This window comes from Anas platyrhynchos, chromosome 3 (genome assembly GCF_047663525.1).
Source record: "Anas platyrhynchos isolate ZD024472 breed Pekin duck chromosome 3, IASCAAS_PekinDuck_T2T, whole genome shotgun sequence".
NCBI classification, from domain to species: Eukaryota; Metazoa; Chordata; class Aves; order Anseriformes; family Anatidae; genus Anas; species Anas platyrhynchos.
The window spans coordinates 35905179-35926901 of NC_092589.1; the positions used below are offsets into that span (position 1 = coordinate 35905179).

Consider the following 21723-nt stretch of genomic DNA (forward strand, 5'->3'; position numbering starts at 1 on the left):
ATTTCTTTTGCTTCGTCAACACAACCAATGTTGAGAGCCAAGATGAACTCAGCTTGCCTTCTTTAATCTGGAGGCCTCCTCTGAGTAGCAAAGAAGCCTGGAGTCAGATTCATTGAGGCCCAAGCCAGAGGCTAAGGTGCGGGCATTTCTGTCTTCAGATTGCTTGCACTGACACCTAACTCAGACTAAACGAATAAGCAAATCTTGAGGCATTCAGCTGGATCACACCCTGCTATGCCAGCTGCATACAAAGAACCAAGACATGTTTTTCTAATGTAGAAAATGAGATGAGCTAAGCATTGCAAAGCAGGCATTTGAAAGGCTGACAGCCCTGGTCCTGATTCAGCCAAAAGGATGTGTGCCAGTCTCAGGCAGGGTTCATTCGCCTTTTGCAGGGCCTCATCTGTGATGCTGACTTGCTGCAGGTTAATTTCTTCATGGGCGATAGCCTATGCCCCTGGGCTCCTGCGAATCATTGTAATTGTTCACCTTTAGAGCTAGATATGACTATGGCTCAGACATGTTGTCTCCATCGCTCTTTTCCACATGCTCATTTTACTTTTCAACCTCAGTAGAGGGTTTAACAAGAATGATCTTCCGAAAGAAAAGATTTTGCTACGAAGCATATCAGCCTACTGGAGAGGAATAAAAAGTGGTGATTATTTCAATCAGCTCAAGAGTCTCTCTAACAGATTGGCACCACATGAGTCACTTTTATCATTTTATGGTAATTTAGATCTCAAGATGAGAAGGAAGATGTACAATACTTGTGACATTCTCCACCTGCTCTACTTCACGGTTGTGCACATGTATCTCAATCGGACAATCATGTTTATACCAAAATAAACATCCCAAAACGTTCTGACTGTACACAGGTACAACTCTTTCTAGTATATATGAAGAAAGGGAACACTTGAGAAACAACGATACTTAATTGTTGCTTCTAAATCTGGTAGCGTTCTGCTTCCCGATCCTGAGAAGTCTGTTACCTCATCTAATCCTGCATTGTGGCCCCACTGAGAATGAGCCCGAAGCACCTCAGCAAGAGGTAAAAAATCAGACTTCACTGTGAGAACATTTTCCTTATTTGACCTAAGTATTTCTTCCCTTGGAAACATATATTTTACATCTTTTACTAAACTCTGTGTGTCCTGCTGGTAAATACCTTCCATGTTTGTTATTTTAAATATGAGTAAATGGCTATGACCTCTTTCCAAACGTAATCATTCCCTGGGCAAACAGTAAACATTACATTTTTTAAGCATTGCATTGTCTGCAAACTACATGTATTTTGGTCACTCTTCTCTGCATTCTGTGATTTTTCTGCAATAAGATGCCCAGAGAAAAGCTACAGGGGTGGTTACAGTCTCATTAAGCATTGCTACCTTCCCCATCCATTTCATGCATTTGGATAAGCAGAACTAAAATTACATTAGCTGTTTCTGTTGGCGTAGAGTTAAATCGTTGCTCACTGCTCTTCTGACATAACCACTTTTCAAGTTACTTTCCTACTACTAAATAGTTGGTTTTTTTCCCCAACTAAATACATATTTCCTCATCAAGGTTGAAACATGCCTCCTTATAACTGGACCATATGATGACTTCCTGAGTATGAATGTCCCCACCCCTATCCAACTAATGCCTTGCATAAGCTTCCTAGGTGCTGCTTATCCATTTGTTTGCACATGCTTGTACATTAGTTCAGAAAGCATCCAGTGCTTGGACTCTATGGATATAAAAAATAATAATAAAGAAAATGTCAGTAATGAAGCTCCTCAGGGAGCCAGAGGCCTGGCTCAATAGATGTGTTGGAAGAATGGCTCACACACTGTATGGAGGTTGTGATGCCCTGTTCATGACTGTATTAATTTTAGATCAGCTGAACCGGTTTTCTCCCAGCCAGCTTCCAAAGAAGCATCGCACACCAGGACTTTCCCTTGCTGCAATGTTGCACTACAGAAACACTTTCTGGTGCTTGCAAATGGACTGATAAGACTAGAAGAAATATGACACAAACCAAAACATTTAAAGGTTTAGAGAAGCAAGTTCAGATTAAAGTAATATTTTTTCCAGAAGCAATTCTGAATGATACATCAGTAATTTATACCTTCTGCTACTTAAATAAAATAGGAAATACCATGATTACTGAAAAACAGTGTGGCAGAAGTTATTCTTTAAAAAAATCCAAAATATTGTTTTAGACATAAGACATTACAGCACCAAGCACACATGCTCTCTCTGTTCTGTCCCAGAGTGTTGAAGAATACTAGAATCCTAACGATTTTTTCCCCTTCAGATTATTCCTCCATAGGGCATCAGTGTTGGGCAGAGCTAAATTGTTGTTGAGGTGTCCTCATTGTCATCATGTTAAATATATAGATACTTCTTGTAATCCCATTATGTCTGAACTCATGCTTTTCTTGTGTTTAACTTGGAATGAATTACCAAACCACTATAGGATTTTTAAAAATCTGAATTGCTTCCCAAACCAGAACTTGGACATTAAACTCAACATAACTTTACAAAATCAAGTTTATTTGGAATGACACAAGCATACTGAGCAAGATGACCACAGAGAATGCTTCTCCAAGACATTTGTAATGACTGAAAGCTGATTCCATTTTAATTGCAAATCAGGACGCATGAACTAGCTATCAAATCATCTTTAAAAAAAGACAGAATGTACTGCTTAACCGAGGGGAGTTTACAGCCTCCGGTAGCACTATAGGTAGCCAGCACATAAGGCACAATTTTAATATTCAGTTGACTTACAGGTTTAAAGGGCTGAGTTAATGAAGCCGGGACTATTTTGTTCAAGTACTCACTTCTGCCAGTGCACTCGCAGTGCTGCCTCAGCAGCGAGGCTCCTCCAAGAGCTGTGCAAGAGGAAGCTCTCACACCCCGGCGCACAGGGCGCTCGCTACGCAGCCACAGACTACTTCCAGAGAGCTGGCACCAGTTAATCCGTCAATGAAAACTCTCCACCGTACCACTTCGATCTTACACTCCGTGATGTTTTTGCCTTCAAAGTTTCTGCTGAGGACGAGCAAGGCCTGGCTGAGCTGCAGCCCGGCTGGTTCACCAACAGGGAGTCAGTCGGTCAGCCTGAGCCTTGATGGCTGTTGGATAAACCAACTGCTGCTAGTGAGCTCCGTCACAAACCTCTCTTCAGAAGCAGCCTGTTTACATGAGTGTAATTAAATTTTAACACATACAGAAGTTTTAGGCTTGTATCTGTGCATTCCGTAACGAGTTTTCTCCCTCTGCTATGAATTAATTTGATACAAAATTCTTAAAGATGGTCAGTATTTAAGCCGAAAGGGTTTGGACAGAATTAATTAGCTGTTCACCAAGACCTACACACTCCAGGGTTTGTTAACAACGTTTATTACTTTCGATGTTAACCATCTTTGGGTTTAGGTTCAAAGTCGAACCCTAAGGTAACACCACCTCAGGAATGTGTTACAGTTCCACCTGCAGAATCACCACACGCCATTTTTTCCACAAAGAGGTCAAAAGAGCCATTTCTGGCAGGGGGCCGGCGTTATTTCCCCCTCACAGGGGCACCCAAGGCACCGTACGGCTGCCGCTGAGGCCGCCTTCACCCCGGCCATTCCCCCCCCAACCCGGGGCCAGCACTGCCCCCATTCCCACCGCTGAGGCCAGCCCTCAGCTCAGCCGCGCACAGAACACAGGACAGCAGCGTGCTTTAGGAACGGGGCCGTTTATTATTTGCTGTAATTATTATTTGCCCGCAGAGGGGCGGGCAGCAGCCGAGGCGCTGCGTGCTGACAGCGGCGCGGCCCCACCGGGCCCCGCTGGGCCACCGGCCCGCTTCCGCGTCGCGGGGCTACTGCGCATGCGCCGCCACGGCCGGCCCCCCTCCTTCCCTCCCTCCCTCCCCCGGCGTTCGCCGGCTGTACCACCATGGCGTAACGTGTGGGTGGAGGTGGCCGCGGGGTAGAGGAGCCAGCCGGCCCTGAGAGCGCGGGCAGCCCCTCACGGCCTCTTTATAGAGATATCCGTTCCCTGCTAGAGTGTTCGGGTGTTTCCTCAGCTCGCTTTTCCCCTCATCCCCACTCCCTTTCAACGCCGTCTCCCCCCGGGGCACCGCATTGGTACGGGCCGCTCCCAGCTGATCCGGCGGCCGGGCGCAACCATCGCGCTCAGGCCGGGGGGGAGGCGAGGTGCCGGGGCCGGACCCGTGCCTGTGCCCGTGGAGAGGGGAGGGGCGGGGAGGGGGGCGCATTGTTGAGTCAGGGGCCGAGCGGCGCGGACGGGCGCACCTCTCCGCGGCGCCGGGGGGGGGGACGTCACAGCGGGCGGGCGGCACCGCGGGCCTTGCCGCTAGGGCGCGGCCGGCCCCCCCCGGGAGGACACCCCTCCGCCGCCTCCCCGGTGGTGGCGCCCGGCTCCAGCTGACCGGCCTGGAATCCCGGCTCCCAGCCCCGCCGCCCCCCCCCCTCCTCCTCCTCCTCCTCCTCCTCCTCCCCCCCACCGCCCGCCCGCCGCCGCCCCGGCCCCGGCCTCGGCCTCGGCCCCGGCCCCGTCATGGGAGACGCCGGCAGCGAGCGCAGCAAGGCGCCCAGCCTGCCGCCGCGCTGCCCCTGCGGCTTCTGGGGGTAAGCCAGGGCCCCGCGGGGCCGGGAGGGGCGGCGGTGGGGGGGGGGGGGGGGGGGGGGCGTTGTGGCCCCCTCAGTGTGGGGTTGGGGCCGGGTTGGGGCTGGTTGGGGCCCTCAGGTGGGGGCAGGCCCGGCTGTGAGCCCCCCCCGGGTCCCTCTGGGTCCCTCTGGGTCCCCCTGCCCAGCCCCACAGGGAGCCGGGGGGTGTAGGGGGGTGTAGGGGAGGTTTGGGGGGGGCAGGTCGCACTGCTCCCCTCAGGGCAAGGGGAAAACGCCGTGTGAAATGGTGGTCCCGGCCCCTCGGCAGCCCCACGGCCTGCCTGGCTGCTGGCCGGCCTCCTGCCAGGAAGGGAGAGGTAGGGCCGCTGCCACAGAGCCCAAAGTGGGGTGGAAATACAAAGCCAGGCCCTCGCTCACCCCTTACCCACCCTAGGGTGCTGGGCGTGCTCCCATCGCCGGTCATTTATAGTTAATATCAGGGGTAGCGTGGCAGGTGGTGTGCTGCCAGGCACACGCCATCACAAACCGCCCCTAACACACATACATATACCCATATATATATCCCCTATTAGTCCCTAATGCTCCCGCTGACGAAATGCTCAAAACCCACAGGACTGCGCAGGCTTCTGGGGGCTCACCTGAGCTTTGGGCTTGCCCCTGGTTGTGCCTTCCTGGGATTTGTGGCGTGCAATGTAAGGTGCTGGGGGGAAGGAGGTGCGATGAGGGCGATTTAGCGGTGTCGCTGTACCTGGGGTGCGCCCACCGGAGTGGCAGGATTTCATGTGAAATCCATTTTCGCGAGTTATGGCCAAAAACGTGGAGCGCAACGTACGCCGTGGCCCTGCCGGGAGTGATTATGCAAGGCATGTTACAAATATGCAGTAAATTGTTTTTGTTAATTCCTGTTTTCTTAGGCTCCCATGTTTGGAGCTGATGCTTGCTTTCTGCAGCGTGGTGGGGAGCAAGTCGCTGCTGTCTCTAAGGCAGCGCACCACCCGCCTCCTGTAACCTGATCTTGGCGTGAAGGGAGAGTCACTGAAAGTTGAAAGTGAACTTTTCCTCTGGGCTGAACTTTGGGGCTAGTTCAGAGGGTTGTGATAACAAGACAAAAATCTGGTGCGTCGTGTTTGAGGATCTGGTTAATGGTGACAGGAGGCCCTCAAGAAAACCCATTGCCCTTTGAAGCCATTACTCTTTTCTTAAAACCTACATTTCCCTTGAACAAACAATTACCAAAATGCTATTTGTTGCTCCCTTTCTACCAGGTGCCTTTCAATACTCTTTGGCAAGCTTTACATCTATATTTTCACTGCAAAAAATGAATAAATTGCACCATCAGCTTCCAGTCTGATGGCTTGTTGTGCTTCTCTGTCTTGAAGAAACTTAAGTGATGTCTTCTCCCTATTCACCTGGGCCTTGGCAGTGCTTGAAAAGATCTGCTGGTAAATCTGCATGGACATGCCCTTGTAGCAGCGTTGCACTGGCAGGAGTACTCATGGTGTCACAGTTTTATGCCAGCATTCTGAAGAAAGTAAGTCATGCTGGGATAAGGAGGTGTATGCCTCTGAAGCTGGAGTTCTGCTGCTCTCGGTGTCAGTTAGGGTCGTGCCAGCAACGTGTCTTAAAGAGGATGGAGTCTTCCTGGTGACCTGTATGTCGATTTGACACATGGAATAACAGGGCCATGCTTGCCTTTCGCTGCAGGATTATAGCATTTAATCCTATGAAAAGTTCTAAAACTTGCAACTTGATGAAATAATTTCAGTAAATTTTCTAAAGAAAGGCATGTAGAGGGATAGCTTTGCTTTGTTTCCTGGTCTGCATCAGTCCAGTGATGGAGAATCTTCGGATGCCCACTCTTGAGTGCTCCTGCACCATGCAGGCTGCAGAAGAGTTCATTGCCAGCAGATCAGACCGTGGGGTCTAGATGTTACATCTTGTGGCTGAGTGTAAAAGATAGCGTTGGGGCTTGGTGCTGGTGGTTTTGTTTGTTTTATTTTGGCTTGAATTTTATTTACTGCTAGCAATACCATTTATGGTGAGGTGAATACTTTTCTGCAGTAATCCACAAACAGCACTAAGGAAAATATTGAGAAAAGCATTAAGAAAACCATTGAAGTAAGCTGTGGATCTGTGGGCTGAACTTTGCCTATCGATGCATAGTCATAAAGTAGCTCCTGAAGTACACATTGGTCTTGCAGTGGTATGTGAAGGGTTAGTGAGAGGACTGTACATACTATCGCATTAAAGTTGGAGGGGTTCTTTTAAAATGCTGAGTTTTACATTAGAAATTCAGATCCTGTAGGTTGCAGGAATCTCTGGTGACTGGAAAACTACTAAACTCTTGATGTTTCAAGATCTAAGAGACTGAAAAATGAACAACTGAAAGAAGGGACTTGAGTGAGCCTGCTCAGAACTTCTGAAACATCTGCTAAAGGTCAACAACTAACGTTTTCTTACCTTTTGTGGAAGATCACAGAAGCCATCCTTAAATCTTCTGCAGACTTCCCCTTCTCTTTAGTATGTCCAGTCTGTCATTTTTGCTCCAGTGAGGTTCAGATGGAACACGGAGATCATCTTTATGTTTTTACAAAATCATCTCGCACAGATAGCCTCAATTGGGCAAGCCTCATCTGTATTGATTTATTTATGAAAAATTCACACAGCTTGCTGTTTGGAAATATTTTACCCCCTGCTCTTTCTATTTTTATATCTTAAACTTCAGTTAGTTGCAACTGTTTCACTTTTTATTGGAATAGTTTTTGTGTATAAAGGTTGGAAAGGGTGCAGTGTGCAAGATGTTATTTTAGATTACTTCATTTAGGGTTTATGCTGTGCTTAGCTTCTCATTCTTATGATCTGGAAAAAATCTTCTTTTTCTGATTAACAGACCATGTAACATTTTTTTCTTAGATGAGTGGATTTCAGAAACCAGCCTTTTCTGACATATATAAAATCTTCAGCTCTGTGTTAATAAATACATGAAAATACTACTATATATATATATATTCCAGTTAAGCCACTTTGCTTATTAGAGATGAGGCATAATCCTTTAATGAACTTCATGTTGGCAGTTCCCCATCGGCTTCTGAAGGGCTCCACAAAGGTTTCACTTGCGTATAGCTCATCAAAGGGCTGGGGCTTTTGCTATTACACTGTTACATGTGTGGATGAGACTTGAGAGCTGAAATACTCCTTGGCTGGCAGAAGTGCACATTGTGAAGGAGCAAGTCAGAGGGCAACGCTGCTGGGATTCAGATTGTACCATAGTGAATGCTGCTTGGTTTTCTTATGGTCCAGATGATGCCAGACCATCGCGCTTCGTGCCTTCGAACCAGGAAAGAAGGGAATATGCTAATGGACATAAAAGAAATGAATTCCATTCTTGAAATGGTGGCGACCAGCAGGAAGTTGATTGAAAACACAGTACGATTAGTTTCATCTCATCTTATTTCTGGCACTATAAGGTACTGTAGTCAGCTGAAACTGATGGCGATGCTGTTTGAGAACACGCCAGCAGGGGTTTTGCAGGATGATACCATTTGTTCTGCCTTCTCTGACACTGCATGCATCATAGGCATGGTGAGGCATTGTGCCCCAAGCATGATGTGCAGACCCAATCCGGAGTTTATTTCAGAGTCTGGATTTTCCAGTTACTTGTGTATCACCAGGGCCCTGCCATGCCAAACTGGCTCTTCTCTCAATTTTGTTTCCTAAAATTAAAACACTTGATGAAATGGTGCATCATTTAACCTAAGCATGATTAGCTTGTGACTATATATCACCAAAGCTTTTTTTTGCTTATAAGCAGCTAATGACATATATATATGTATGTATGTATGTGCCGTTAACGAGCTGCCTCTTTGGCTAATCTTTTCCTTCTTTTTTTATGGGTGATTGCAGCTGTTCATTCCATAGGAGCTCTCAGTGGCTGTCCATTTATACTTTCTAATCTCATAGGCTGTGTACGTCATCCTCAATGAATAATGCCTTCATAAACCTAATTTGAAGTACTGTTGAAACACTCCATAGATGTTCCAAAGTGAGGCTTGATGAAACTGTAGAAATAGGCCCCTTTCCCTCTGAGAATTAGTTTTTGCTGGCCTTGAATCATGCAGTTACTTAGGCTTTCTCTTACTCTATCTTTGGATCAGATGCTAGAAAAAGTAACGACGTTGGCAGCTTATGCAAGTCAGTGCATCCAGTACCAAACAAGTCAGCGTTTATTAGCCCTCAGTACTAACTGAGGTCTTTGAGTGCCCAGGGAGGACACAACAAGTGCCTGGGGTAGCCGTGTGTGGGTAGTGCTGTGCGAGGGGCAGGGTGTCTCTGCAGTGCTACTGCTGACAAGAAATGCCAATTCTTTCAGTTGTGATATGTTGATCTGAATGAATAAATACATTAATGATGCTTGTGTTTTAGGAAGGCTAACTCTTGCTGTGCTGTACAAGACCCAAAACGTGTTTTTCTAAGAATAAAAGCTTACTTGCTTTTATTACTTTCAAGTGTGCTATAATACAAGTAAAATTAACTTCCATAGAATTACACGAACATTTATAGGCCATCTATTTCAGTGAGCTAGAGTTGGTTTGAATCAGGTAATTAATTTGCCTGAAGTGGTCCTTATATTTTGTTTTGGCTTTAGCTTATGGCTAAAATACTTGAATTTCTTTTTATATACTATAAATGAACTTATTAAATACTATGTTAAATTCTTGGGTGAAAGTGAGTGGAGCAGTTTGTAGTTAAAGCCATCTTTAACTGCTGCGAGGTAGGTGTATTGCACAAATTGAAAGAAGAAATTATTTAACTAACAGAAACAAAAGGCCTAATGAGGAATTGGTCTAGTCACAGCTTTTCCAAGGAAATGCTGCAGAGGATGTTGAGAAACTTTGGACAGACGATGAATTTTTTTGCTTGGATTTAAATTGTAGAAGATACCGAGGATTATGAGACATGGAGAAGCTTCAATCTAAGGAGACAGTGGAGAGAAAAATTGGACTTTGTCACGTTCCCTGTTTGAATAACAATATACAGAATGAAGAACAAAAGCTTGTGAGGTTCTTGGGACTTCCCTCAGTCATAACACAACTAACAGAGCATCTCAACTAAAGTCAAAAGGTAGACTTTTTCTATCCAGCAAACAATTTCTTTTTGCAACCACAGTCACCAGGAAGATACTCCATTTTGGATCGAGGCTTAGCTTTCTTTTTGCTGCAGAAGCTGACCTTTGGGAGTAGGGGTTACTGGCACTTGAAGTAAAAGCAGATGAATTGGATTTGATATTTTAACTGTAATAAGCTCTCTTCTAGGAATGTGAAAACAATGCTTTCTTCTGCGGTGCTTAACAGAATAGACAAAACAGAAAGGAGATTTTGTTATTTAATAGAAAACAGCTGTTCTGGATCATGCCAGAGATGCATCCAGCCCCAACTCTGATTTTGGGTGATAAGTGATGCTGGGGAGTAAGTGTAAGAACAGAGCAGGCATGCAGCGATGCTTATCTTGGTATATTCCTCCTTTACTTCTGGCAGTCTGACATGGGGCTGTCCTCCGTTTTATAGGTGTGTGGCTTAGCAGGGCTTAATTATTTTTATGAATTTGCATAATGACTTCTTGAATCCTTATGTACTCTTGACCCTCACAACATCCTGCAACAAGTAGTTCCATAATCTCTTTATGGGGGGGAAAAAAAAAGTAGTTGATTTTCTTTCCTTTAATCTTGCTATGTGATAATTTTAAGGAGTGAATAAATTCAAGCAGCTGGTGTATGAGGGTGTTTTGTTTAAGAAGATCCAAAAATAGGCCTGCTTGATTAAAACTGTCTGTTTACTTCTTCAGGGAAGCCAGAATTTGAGAAAACAAACACTTGCTTAAACTATGAGTTTATTCAAAATCTTGATATAAAATGTTGTAGAAATACTTCCTAATTATAGATCGATGTGCTGCTAATTATAGACAGCTGTATCCAGCACCTTTTAATCTAACCAAATTCCTCAGTGGTCAGAATGAAATTTGGTTTCGTTCTGCTGCTTCTACTGGTGGAGCAAAGAGGGATGAAGCAGGTTTTGTGTGCTGCTTTTGGAAGCTTGGAGGAGTTGAGAGTAACAAGTTGCTGTGTCTGCGTCACCGGCCAGGTGTCCATCTTTGTGTCAGTCAGTGTCGTCTTCGTTTTGTTTGTAAACTGTGATTAGCTGAAGGTATTGGCAATGATTACTCCTCAGGTAATGCTATGAAATATCTGTCACGCTAGTAAAATGTTCAACTGTTGTGTGGCTGCATAGATGTATCATGTTTTGTGTATTGCTTCACTTCACTGAGCGTGCTTCAGGTTGTCTGGCGTTCCTAATGGTAAGCCCAGGCTGTTTGAAGGTTAGAACACAGGTATCGGTTTTGAGGACATCCTGCTCTTGTTCTTAATTGCATAAGCTTTAACTATTTCAACATCAAACTTCCACAGAAATGTTAATGTCCCTGCTGCGTGTCGGGCCCACGGGGCCCAACGTGTAATATTAAAGCCTCAAAATGATGGAAGCCTCACAAGCCAGTGTTTCCTTTAATGCTTTGCATCGCTGCGATTTCAACATCTTAACTTCAGAGAGTGATCCATGATGGATGCATGCATTGGAGATGTTTGGTTTGGACTGGAATATTTTCATTAACATGCTATGCCAATTATTAATGGGTTTTAAAATTATTTTAAATTAGAAGTTTGTGTATGTAAATAAACACAGGCTTCTTAAGAGGCAGTTGGTGGAAATTACCGATGTGATATGTTTTCTCAGTGAAATGATGCTTATATTCTTTGAAGTTTTAAATGCTACAGTACTCCTCTATCTCCTCAAATATATGACCCTGCCTGGCTCACTTTGGGTCTTTAAAGTGTTGGCACAGTATCTCGTGGCAGTTTTTGGATGATATTTGACCTTGACTACAGTGAAACTCTTATCTGGATCTCAGAGAGAAGCTTCATATTCAGTTCAGGCAGGTAAATCAGAATGATCTGTTCTCTCCCCCTTTTTGCTCAGATGGCACTGTAGATGCCCTTGCTGTCTGTTCAGTGTCATCAGGGCTCACTAGCATGGAGTCTGTCCTTTATTTTTGGAAGAAGAATTAAAAATCAGGCATATATGCAGCATGGATTTACTTTCCTAGTTGACAAATTTGTGGAGGACCTTAGGTTTAAGTGGGGGTTTAAAATTTTTTTTTAACACTTTTTTAAATCATGTATCACAAGAGAAGTCAAACAGCTATGTATACATGTACATAGATCCATTTACAATAAATTATTCTTTACCTGTATTTAGGAAGATGTCTTAAATGAAGGATTTTAACATTCCAAGAATTGGAGACCCAAGACACTTGTAGACTGTTCAGTTTCTCTGTTAACAGTATCTGAACAGAAGCGTCGTGGAAAGTGCAACAATACCTGAATGGAGAAGTTGTTGTATTAGGAACTTGTGGATGGGTTTTTACATTGAATGGGTTCTCTGGGGTCTTCCAGTTATGAGCAGCAGGGACCTGCCCTATTCCAGGCTCATTGGGATTTGGTTCAGTTCCTGCCACTTAACCTGGCCACCATATGCCTGCTCTGAACTTGAATGATGTAGGTCAGTGCGAGGAAGATAAATTTCAGTTTCTTAATGATGTAATATTTTCATTAGTGTGCTAGGGGAATTCATTTTTAAAGTGACTTTCATTGACATTGTCATTTAATCTATATACGTTGGCTAGTGTTAGACTGACAGTGTTTATTTGGTGCAAATTAGAGTAATTGTAAGTAATGAACAAATTTGAATGGAGCTGAAAAGTGGCTTTCTATAATTTTAATAAGCAGTGAGACAAACTGTGAGAAAGAGAGGGTTGGTGATTACCACCTGTACTTTCTGACTCTACTGCTGTAGTGTGCTGCTGGGTGAGTTGTTTGAATTGGGGCCTCTTTTGCAATGTATGCACTTAACTTCTTGTTTGAATGAAGAAATTCTATTTAATTTCTAAGCATGGAAGATAGCCTCCTAATTGTGCAGGATCCGAAGCCATGTCCTCATGGACTTAATGTGACTTTCTGAGATCAGCCCTGTTGCCGTAACAGCCGTGTTTTGATCCCTAATGATATGTTGGAGGTGTCTCGGGGGAAGTTGTGTGTACAAAGGAGGTAAAATGCTGCCTTTTGGAAAGGGTCCCTCGGTGCTGGAGGCTGCGTTGTCCTTCTAACCGTTGATCAGATTGATTTCTGGTCAAAGGTATTATCAATATTAGTCTAGACTGTTGATGAATCAGTTCTGGGTCTTCAAAACTTTTCTTCAGCAAATATCCAGCATTGCTCAATAAAATGCATTTTTAGCTAGACAAAGGTGAATCTTAGGTCAGGTATTGCTGACAAGAGTTTAATGTCAGCTGTAGTAATGCTTGCTCATTGTTAATGTCCTAGGGGGACTTTTTTAATCTCCTTCAGGGAACTAATGGACAGGAATGGTTTCTTAAACTGTCCAAGTGTTAACACATGCTGAAGATAGATTTCTAGTGTTGCCCTGAATCATTAACATATTAATCTATTCAAAATTTAATAATTCCTATTTTTAGAATCAATTTTTGACTGCATAGTTCTCTGAAGGAATGAAACACTGGATGTATTTTAACGTAGTGTGATTCTGTAATAAAAGTGCCTTCCAATTTTAATTTTATGTTTGTCTAATTCGGTTTTTAATGGCAAAACTCTTATGGAAAATATTAGGGTTTCATTTTTAAAAATGCTCACAGTGTTAGGAGATTGAAAATACGGTAGTTCTTTGGAGCAGCTGACGTTTTGGGTTTTGGTTTTAGATAGGAGTGTGGAGCTGAGCTATAATTGATAAAGGGCTATTAGGAATAGTCCACATATACTCAATAATTTACCTCATTAACCTAGGTGCTCATTCTTCTTTGGAGCTTTTAAAAGAAAACAATTAAGAATAGTACCCGAACACTTAAGATTTCTTCACATTGGAGCTTTGTGATTAATACTTCATTACAAAGTCATTGAAATTAAACTTGCCTTGGAAATAATTAACTGCAGATGGAACAAACTGACTCCGCGTTAGATTTAAGGAAGCAGACCGACTGATATTTGTAACTCCTGGTGTTGTCCAATGCACGGAGTGTTTGTGATACTCTAAAATAGACATGCTAGAAGTGTTTCTTCTCTAGAACTAGTTATTCTAAGTCCATTATAACTGGAAGTGTTCAATGTCACTACATCCTCTTCTCTTCTTTTGCCTGTAGTTTCTTAGAAGAGTCATTGGTTTTATGTTGGGCACTAGGCATATTGCAGTTTCAACTTCATGCTTGGGTACGGTGATTCCAGATCTATAGATATAATTCCCCTAATGCTGAGTGCCATTCCCTTTTGCCTTCCATGTATTTAATAGCTAGAAGTCCTTGACATTGAAGTTTGTTGGACCATGTTTTTTCACATGCATGTTTTCCTTCATTAATGAATCACGTATCACTCTTTATTTAATTCCACAGTGGTTTAGGAGCCCTGACTGGAAGTCCTGGTAGCGGGGAGTGTTTACAGCTTCCCAAGCCCTGTCCTCCATAGAGAGGTGTTTATTTTAAATCAGCACTTGCTGTAAAACAACGCTGACCCATTGACATGTTGTTTCCAAGGATATCCGTGTTGAAGGAAGTGTTTGTGGTGGGTGGAGGAAGCTTCTTTCAATCAGGAGAGTTGCTATGCAATTAGGAGAGCAAGAACCGCCTGCATTACACATCTGCAAGGCTCAGGTGGTTTCGTAGCATGCTCCTGATGAAGATAGGGCCCCATTATTATCCATTATTCTGTGATGCAGTGTTTCCTTTTGCTATTAATGTTCTCATGTGACTAATTCAGGCACGACCAGAAATCTTTCTGGTGAATAATTAACGCTTCCTGTCCTGCTCAAGTGGCTTGTAAGGACGGATTCAGATAGTAAAGGAAAAAACACCGTGATGTATGTCATTAGGTAGTAAGTTAAGCAAATGCATTGCATCATTCTTTCAAAATAAAGTAAAATACTGGAAATTTCATCACTTACTGGCATAGCAGGAACTTTACTATTACAGGTTAGAATTCGGTTGCCTGAGCTGACATGTCCTCTGAAATGCATCTGAAATTCAGATAACTGCAATTACTGCTTGCTTTTGTAACCACTAATTGGGAAGCCAAACTAAACAGCGCTAGGCCACTCTCAGCAACTGAAATCTGCAGCTTTCAGACAATGTAGCAGAGCTTGCTGTAGTTGTTGGTTTCCTGTTCTGTGTGTCCTCAGATCAGTTTCCCAGCACATTGCTAGGTGTCTAGATGACAAAAAGTGATTGAGCCACTTTCCTATTGGTGTTCTTTCTGTCATTACTGTTTCTGTTTGCTGAATTACTAGTGGCTTGCTGACTTCTTTAGCAATATGTTTTGTTGCAAACTTTGGTACAGAAATGCTTTTAAGTAGTCTTTATGTTGCAACTTTATGTGCATATAATTCTTGGAAGTGTTTTATGTGTATACACAGAGAATTAATAATTTCTTTGCAGTTTTTGATATAAAAAAAAATAAAAACTGAAATGATTTGTCCTGAAGTAGTCATCATATAGTTAGTGTAGCTGATGACTTGACTGTAGCACAGAAGACTGCTCATACACATTTATGAGTTTTGAGGATTAAAGTCTCTCTAAGTATCTTTTCTTTGTTGGGCCAACTATTCTAGCAGTATTTTTCTTGATACAAATGTCATACAAAATAAAAGAGAAGGTTTGGGGGTTTTAGTTAGTTTTGAGGACTACTTAAGGCCATTCAGCCAGTAACTATTTCAGTGATTTTAGGGGCCATATATATTTGCACCACTAAGGTTTATGTGGTGAGACTGGTGCTCCAAAACCAGGGTTGCTCCTGAGGCTTGTATTCTCTGGGCATGGTGATGGCAGTTGGAGAAGAGGGTAGGGGGAATGGTATAGATGATCCTTATCTTGGGTTTTATGGTTATTTGATTAATCAGCAGTGCTTTCCTTTCTTCTGCTTAGCTTTCTTGTCCCTTATCATCTGTGCAAGACAAATTCTGAAAGTAGGTTTTACATTTTTGTTACATCAACTCAATACCCAGCATGCGAAATGTAGACCAACTGTTTGGACACGCCAGCTCCCTTCAGTATATGGGGAAGCTGCTCTGCTTTTTCCCAGTATATATCAAGGCATCACCCCTGTCTCCAAAATCAGTTCTGCCTGTATGCTTATGTTATCATGGCTGCAGCAGCGCTGCTGGTAGGAAATAGAAGATGTTTTCTACCAGTTAGCTGAATAGATGACCTTAGTTATTGCTTGCGTGGCTGCTGTCAGTTGGTATTTGTAGGTATGGTTCAGAAACTGTTGTTTCCGCTACAAACAGCTAGCAAGCATTGAACGTGGTATTACCTTTATCACAAAACATATTAGCTGATAGTTCAATTTGTCCATGTAAAGAAAGCTATGGACTTGTTTGATTCACTTTGATTCTGGTTGAATTAGTCAAATGTAAATGTTTCCTGTGAAAGTATAGGTGGCGTTTTCCTTTTCCCATAATGGAAAGAAAACATCTCCTTATTTGAGTTGACTCAAGGCAAAGTAATGCTTAGATAGCAAGAAGGTCCAAATTATTTGTTTGCCAGGCTAATGTTTGAAGGGGCAGTGTGTTAGGTGAAAGTACTAGGAAGTAAGGGGGCAAGAAAATCATGTACATGAAGTTCATAGCACACATATTTGCTATTCATTAGTTTAATTGTTAGAGATCCCTTTATTTGTCCTGTACCAGTTTCTCAAACTACTGCGGTGGAAGTGGAGAGGGAGGACTGTGTGCTGTCCTTACAGAAGGGGCCCTCCATGAGAAAGGATGGAAAAGGTGCACGGATGTTTAATGAAAAACTTTTCCAGGATTTTGCTTGACTTTTTTTTTTTGACACTTTTTTTTCTCTTGGAGATTAGAGATGACTGAAGAGGTATGAGTTGCTGCTGCTGCTTGCTTACTTAAACTTTTTAAATCCCTTTTAACTACTGCTTCTATTTAGGATTCGACATTTATTTGACGTGGATGATTGAGCAGTAGACTCGCAGTGTACAGCTCCAGCCTGGGACAGTGGTTAGGTGGTTAAAACTTTCTTGTTCTCCTTGTGTACGATGAGGTTACGCATACCTTGGATGAGTGTTCAGGATGAGGTAACGTTATGGGGCTCGTTTATTTTACCTGCTGTTAATGATCACTCAGTGCTTGGTTACGGGGCCTTTCCCTGAGATTACCGTCAGAAATGCCTCAATAGCTGATCCACCGAAGGGGCCTTCGCTGTTTGCTCTGCGTGCGTGTGAACAAAATATTTAACTTGGCCCTGATTTGCCCCAGCCCGAATGAGATGCAGTAAGTGTGCTGATTGTGATTTATCCCTTCGGTCTCAATTAGCAAAGGGAAATTGTAAGGAGCTGAAGCATTTTCCCACGTCTTCTCTATGTTATTTCAAAACAGGAAAATGATGCGGATAACATAATGGTTTCTGTGAGTGCTGTGATACCCTTGGTTTTGTTCATGTAAATAAATGTAGGCTGTCTGCTCTAAACACTTACAAAACAGTAAGAGCTACCTTGTGAAAATGACAACTGTGAAGATTGCAGTTTGCGTTTGCATTAATCTGGATCACCGAAGACGGCAAAGCCAAAATACCAGTCTGTGTAAAGGTTTCCTTCTCCTGTCACGGGATGAAGGATTGTTTTTTCACTAGATGTTTGAAACCCTTGAACTTTAAGCAGAACGTGCGTGCTGAATGCTTTCCGTACTGGTAATTGAAATGCGATTGCCTGGGAAGTGGGAGTGTGCTGCGGGAAACATGAGAAAGGACCGATGTGTTGCACAGAGGGTCTCACCCCAACGGGGCGCCTGGCACCCTTCTGGAAAGTGCTGCTCTCTGCTCTGTCACCCATCAAATGGCACACACAGCACCCGTTTCTCATGGCTAGCATGCTGGTGTATGGTCCTTAAGGGCTGTGCATTTATACCCAATGACTAGAACTGTTGTGGGGGAAAGCGAGCTGCCTGCTCAGCAGGATCTCCCACCCCAGCAGTGCAATGGGGGCCCCCAAAATGGGCTTTTGAGGGACAGAGTGGGACAGGATGGTGAAGCACATTCCCATTCTGATTATTCGCTTAGTTTCCTTGCTACCTTTTTTCTTCCAAGTCCTCGCAAGCAGGAAAGAAATACCAGGTTGTTTTATTTTTGTCAAAGAATAAAATTTACTATTTTGGGGTGACCTTGTTCTCTGCCCTCCAGCCATTTCTCAGAACTGCTATACCTGCATAAAGGCTTTAGTTACAGATCTGTAAGGAAAATGTCAAGTGGCTGGGCACAAAGTCTGATCTATCTTATTAATTAAATAGACACTGCAAGCTTCTCCACGTACTGTTTAAAATTATTTAAAAAAAAATCCTACTGCTTATGTGCGACTGTATTATGACAAAACGATTGGACTTTGAGTGAACAAGTAACATATTGGGGGTGATGTTTAAGATTTTGAGATCCTGGTAATTTATTTTCTTAAGGAAGTTGATAATTGGCTTTACGTTGTTGAGAAGGATAAGCTAATGCTTGTCTTGATTTAGTTGTACGAATCAGCATCTTTAATTTTCATGTTTAAAATGCAGAAGTGAACTGATGTAGGTAAAGCTGGTTGAATTTGGAGTTAGGATTTGTGGTCACCGAGTACCTCAACAGATTGGTTATGGCAGCGTTGTTTCCAAGTAGGACTCGGTGCTCTTGGTACCATGAACGCCCTGCTTTACAGAGCTGCCACAGGGACTGAAGTGTAAGATAAATACACTTCTGCTTAAAACTTAGGTTGTACTAGACCTAAACTTGGAACAGCAATATATCCGTCTATATCATTACAGCTAAAATATGAAAATGTTCAAAACAGCAAGAGCTCTCTGTCTTTCATAGGTAACAAGGCAAACAGTTCTTGTAACCAAGCGTCCTTCACTGAAAGTCCAAATATAAGAAAGGATTTCAAAGCATTTAAATGACTTGGGTCTCAAATCCCATTGACACTCTGTCTGCAGTTTGCACGTGTGAATGCGGGTCATAAACATATCGGGACTGATTAGTGTTGTATGTATCAATAGCAAGTGTTGTTTTTTTTTGTGGCCGTGGACAGAAATGAAACTATTTTCATTGTAGACATACAATGATTCCTTGGTGTCGTTGAGCAGTACTTTTTTGACTTGTTATTGGCAACTCTTTTATGTCTTCTTTAATTACCGGCAGAACTTATCTTTTATATTAAAAAATATTTTCCTCCCTAGTGAGAGTCGTCGCTCCACAGTAATTTATTATTGTTCCTGCACACAAATTGTCGTGGGGGAAGTATGGGCTCAGAATTACATTTGCACTGCATTTATGACTCTGACCGACCGTAGCGTATAGCTAACTTTTGTGTGTCGTGACCTATTTCCAAATGGTTTTGAGTTGGGACCTTCAGGTATTTGTTGTGCTTCACAAACGCAGGGTCACTGTTTTTTGTAAAAGAGGAGGACTCAGCACATAAGGATTTTTAGAGCCCACGCAGTGGTCTGCAAGCTTAAGGAAAAAAAAATGGAAATACAAAGTTTTCTATGTCTGTAATCCAGATGTTCTCCTGTTTATGTACAGTCATGCTGTGCAATGTTTAACTGTCTCATGACAACTTTCTCCTGTCCTTAACCCCTTTTCAGGACATACGCTCTAACAGCATGTCAGGAGCCTTGGTGGCCATAGGATTTTCGCTAAATAGGGTTATTGAGTATATTGCTTTAAGGAGGGAACATATAGGATTACTGAACCCAGTGGTAAGGCTCTGGGGAGCAATTTAGATGGTGGTAATGGTGGTAAAAAATAAAAATAAAAAGTAGGGCTTAAAATACAAGTTAAGTTCAGGTGTCCTGAATCAGCAGGTTCTCAAATTCACATACTTTCCTGTTAAATTCAGTAGAGACTTGGCAGGGGTATAGCTGTCATTAGTATGGACTTATAACATTCAATGTTATGAACTTAAAAGTAGTTTGCAGTATTTGTACTTTTATCACCAGTCTTTGCGATGAGAAACAGTTGATCTATACACCCAAAAAAAGCGTTAGTTTCAGTGAAACCTGGGTGCATGCCCTCTGTAAGACAGAAAGCTGCCCTTAGTCCAGAACAAGCGTTAAGCTCTCACGTCCCAGGGTGTGATGCTTGGTGTAGGACAGCTGCAGAAGCCTCAGTAACTTGGAAGATGAGTCAGGGATGACCAAATCAGTTATTCCATCCACACAAACTCTGCCTTTATAAATACAAGCAAAGTCAGTAGAATGTAAAGCTTTCATACAACGTAGCTTTTATGGAGCAGACTAATGTTTTTAGAGGTGTTCTGCTTTCCCTTAACCAGCCTTTCAATTTTTTGAGACTTTTCTCTGAACTCATACAGCTTTGTTCATATTACATACTATAAATGCCAGAAATCCAGCTGCAGTCACTGACCTTATGTGCTGTAATGGCAAGACAAAAAAATTTCAAAACCTTTGGTTCTGTTGTGTAAAGGGTAATGCTTTGTACATCAGGAAACTTCACTTAAGACCAGAATATTTAGCTGGTTAGCCAGGCCAGTTCATAGGGTTTTTTTTAAAACATGTAATAATTTTGTTCCAACTAAAAAGTAATGACTCAAAATAAAAGGCTTACCTTAAAGGAACAGAAAATGGCACAAGGAAAGACAGATATGACTGACTCATTGGCATCTGAGAAGATGGCTTGTTCAGAAACTTTTTTTCTTTCCCTGGACTGTTTTGTTCCTATTACTGGGGAGGCTTCTGGACTTTCTTGTGTGCTGGGAGATGAAATGTTTGTGGTGTGTTACCCAAGCCCTGCCCTCATCTTATGAACAGCTTTATGATAGGTGTTACAAAAAAGAAAAAGGAAGGAAAAATGAATGCTACTGCAGTGTATTCACAAGTTTCTTACACTGTAGCAAAAAACGAAAATAATAATAATAATAATAAAATAATCTTTTTTTCCTTTGAAACTGTTGACACAGCAGCAGTTGCATTGCTGTAGCTGATAGGTAAACTCTGCCAGGTGAGCTAGATAAATGAAAGTTAGTACTCTGTGTTGAAACTCTAAGGAAAGTGTTGGTTGCTGAAATGCAATGAATGAAAAAAATGTAGTTTTAGTTGCAGAAATAGTATGAGATTACTGGGGAGATGGGAGGATATGGGGTTTCCTCCTTTGTACTTTTTTTTTCTCTCCCCCAAGGAAGTGTATTTTAAGGGGGACTAACTTGTTTTATAAAGCTCAGGCATTTCATTTCAAATGCATAAATAGCCATGTGGTTCGTGAGTGTGTTCAGAAAGCTGACCCGAGCAATGCCTGGCCAAGCAGTGTGCCTTTCCTTCTGGACAGAACTAAGAGCTGACTGCCTGAGTGTGACAGATGCAGTGTGTTAGGTCTCTTGTACCACTTCTAATGAGATTAGGGCTTTCAGACAGCATGTTTCAGATGCCATAAATTGATGATGATAACACAATCTGTTATCCTTATATCCTTACCAATATTCTATAGTGAAGCGATGGACATTGTTGTTTTCTTATTAACTCAAACAATTAATTTGCCTAATGGACTTCCAAAAAAGCTAACGTGGCTTTTTTGCTAAACTTTAGGATACAAGGGAACAAGATTTGGTCATTTCTTGTGCGAGGCATAGAAAATGAGAAGCTTTAATCAGAGTTCAGCAGTTCGGATAATTCTTGTTCTCAGACGAAATTTACATTTTGAGGAAAGCTTAATTCTGAAGTCCAAAGTTTCTGCTCATTAAAAGTCTGAGGTCTTCGCTAGGCTTTCAAAAGGGGACTTCTGAAAGGAAAAGAATCTCTTTGCTTTTTTTCTGTTGCTGTTTTAACCTTTATAGAGAAACTTACAAGCTTTGAAATCTGTTTTATCAATTGAACTGTTGGGACTGTCAAGCCACTTCTTGGCTTCTGTTGAATTTAATAAAGTCTCAGGAGCAGAAGTGGGAGCTCTCTCCAACCTTTACTGAGGGATCAGGAAGTGAATTGAAATACCCAGCATTGTT

General features: G+C 42.6%; 1 protein-coding gene across 1 annotated transcript in view; it reads left to right on the forward strand.

The window, feature by feature from the left end:
• Window positions 1-4467: 4467 nt before the first annotated feature.
• The window catches only part of ZFAND3 (zinc finger AN1-type containing 3), a 132174-nt gene continuing 114918 nt past the window's right edge, over window positions 4468-21723 (forward strand). Inside the window, exon 1 of the mRNA XM_072035702.1 lies at window positions 4468-4622. Within this exon, the coding sequence (XP_071891803.1) occupies window positions 4552-4622 (71 nt within the window). The 5' untranslated portion in view covers window positions 4468-4551. The remainder of the gene's footprint in view (window positions 4623-21723) is intronic.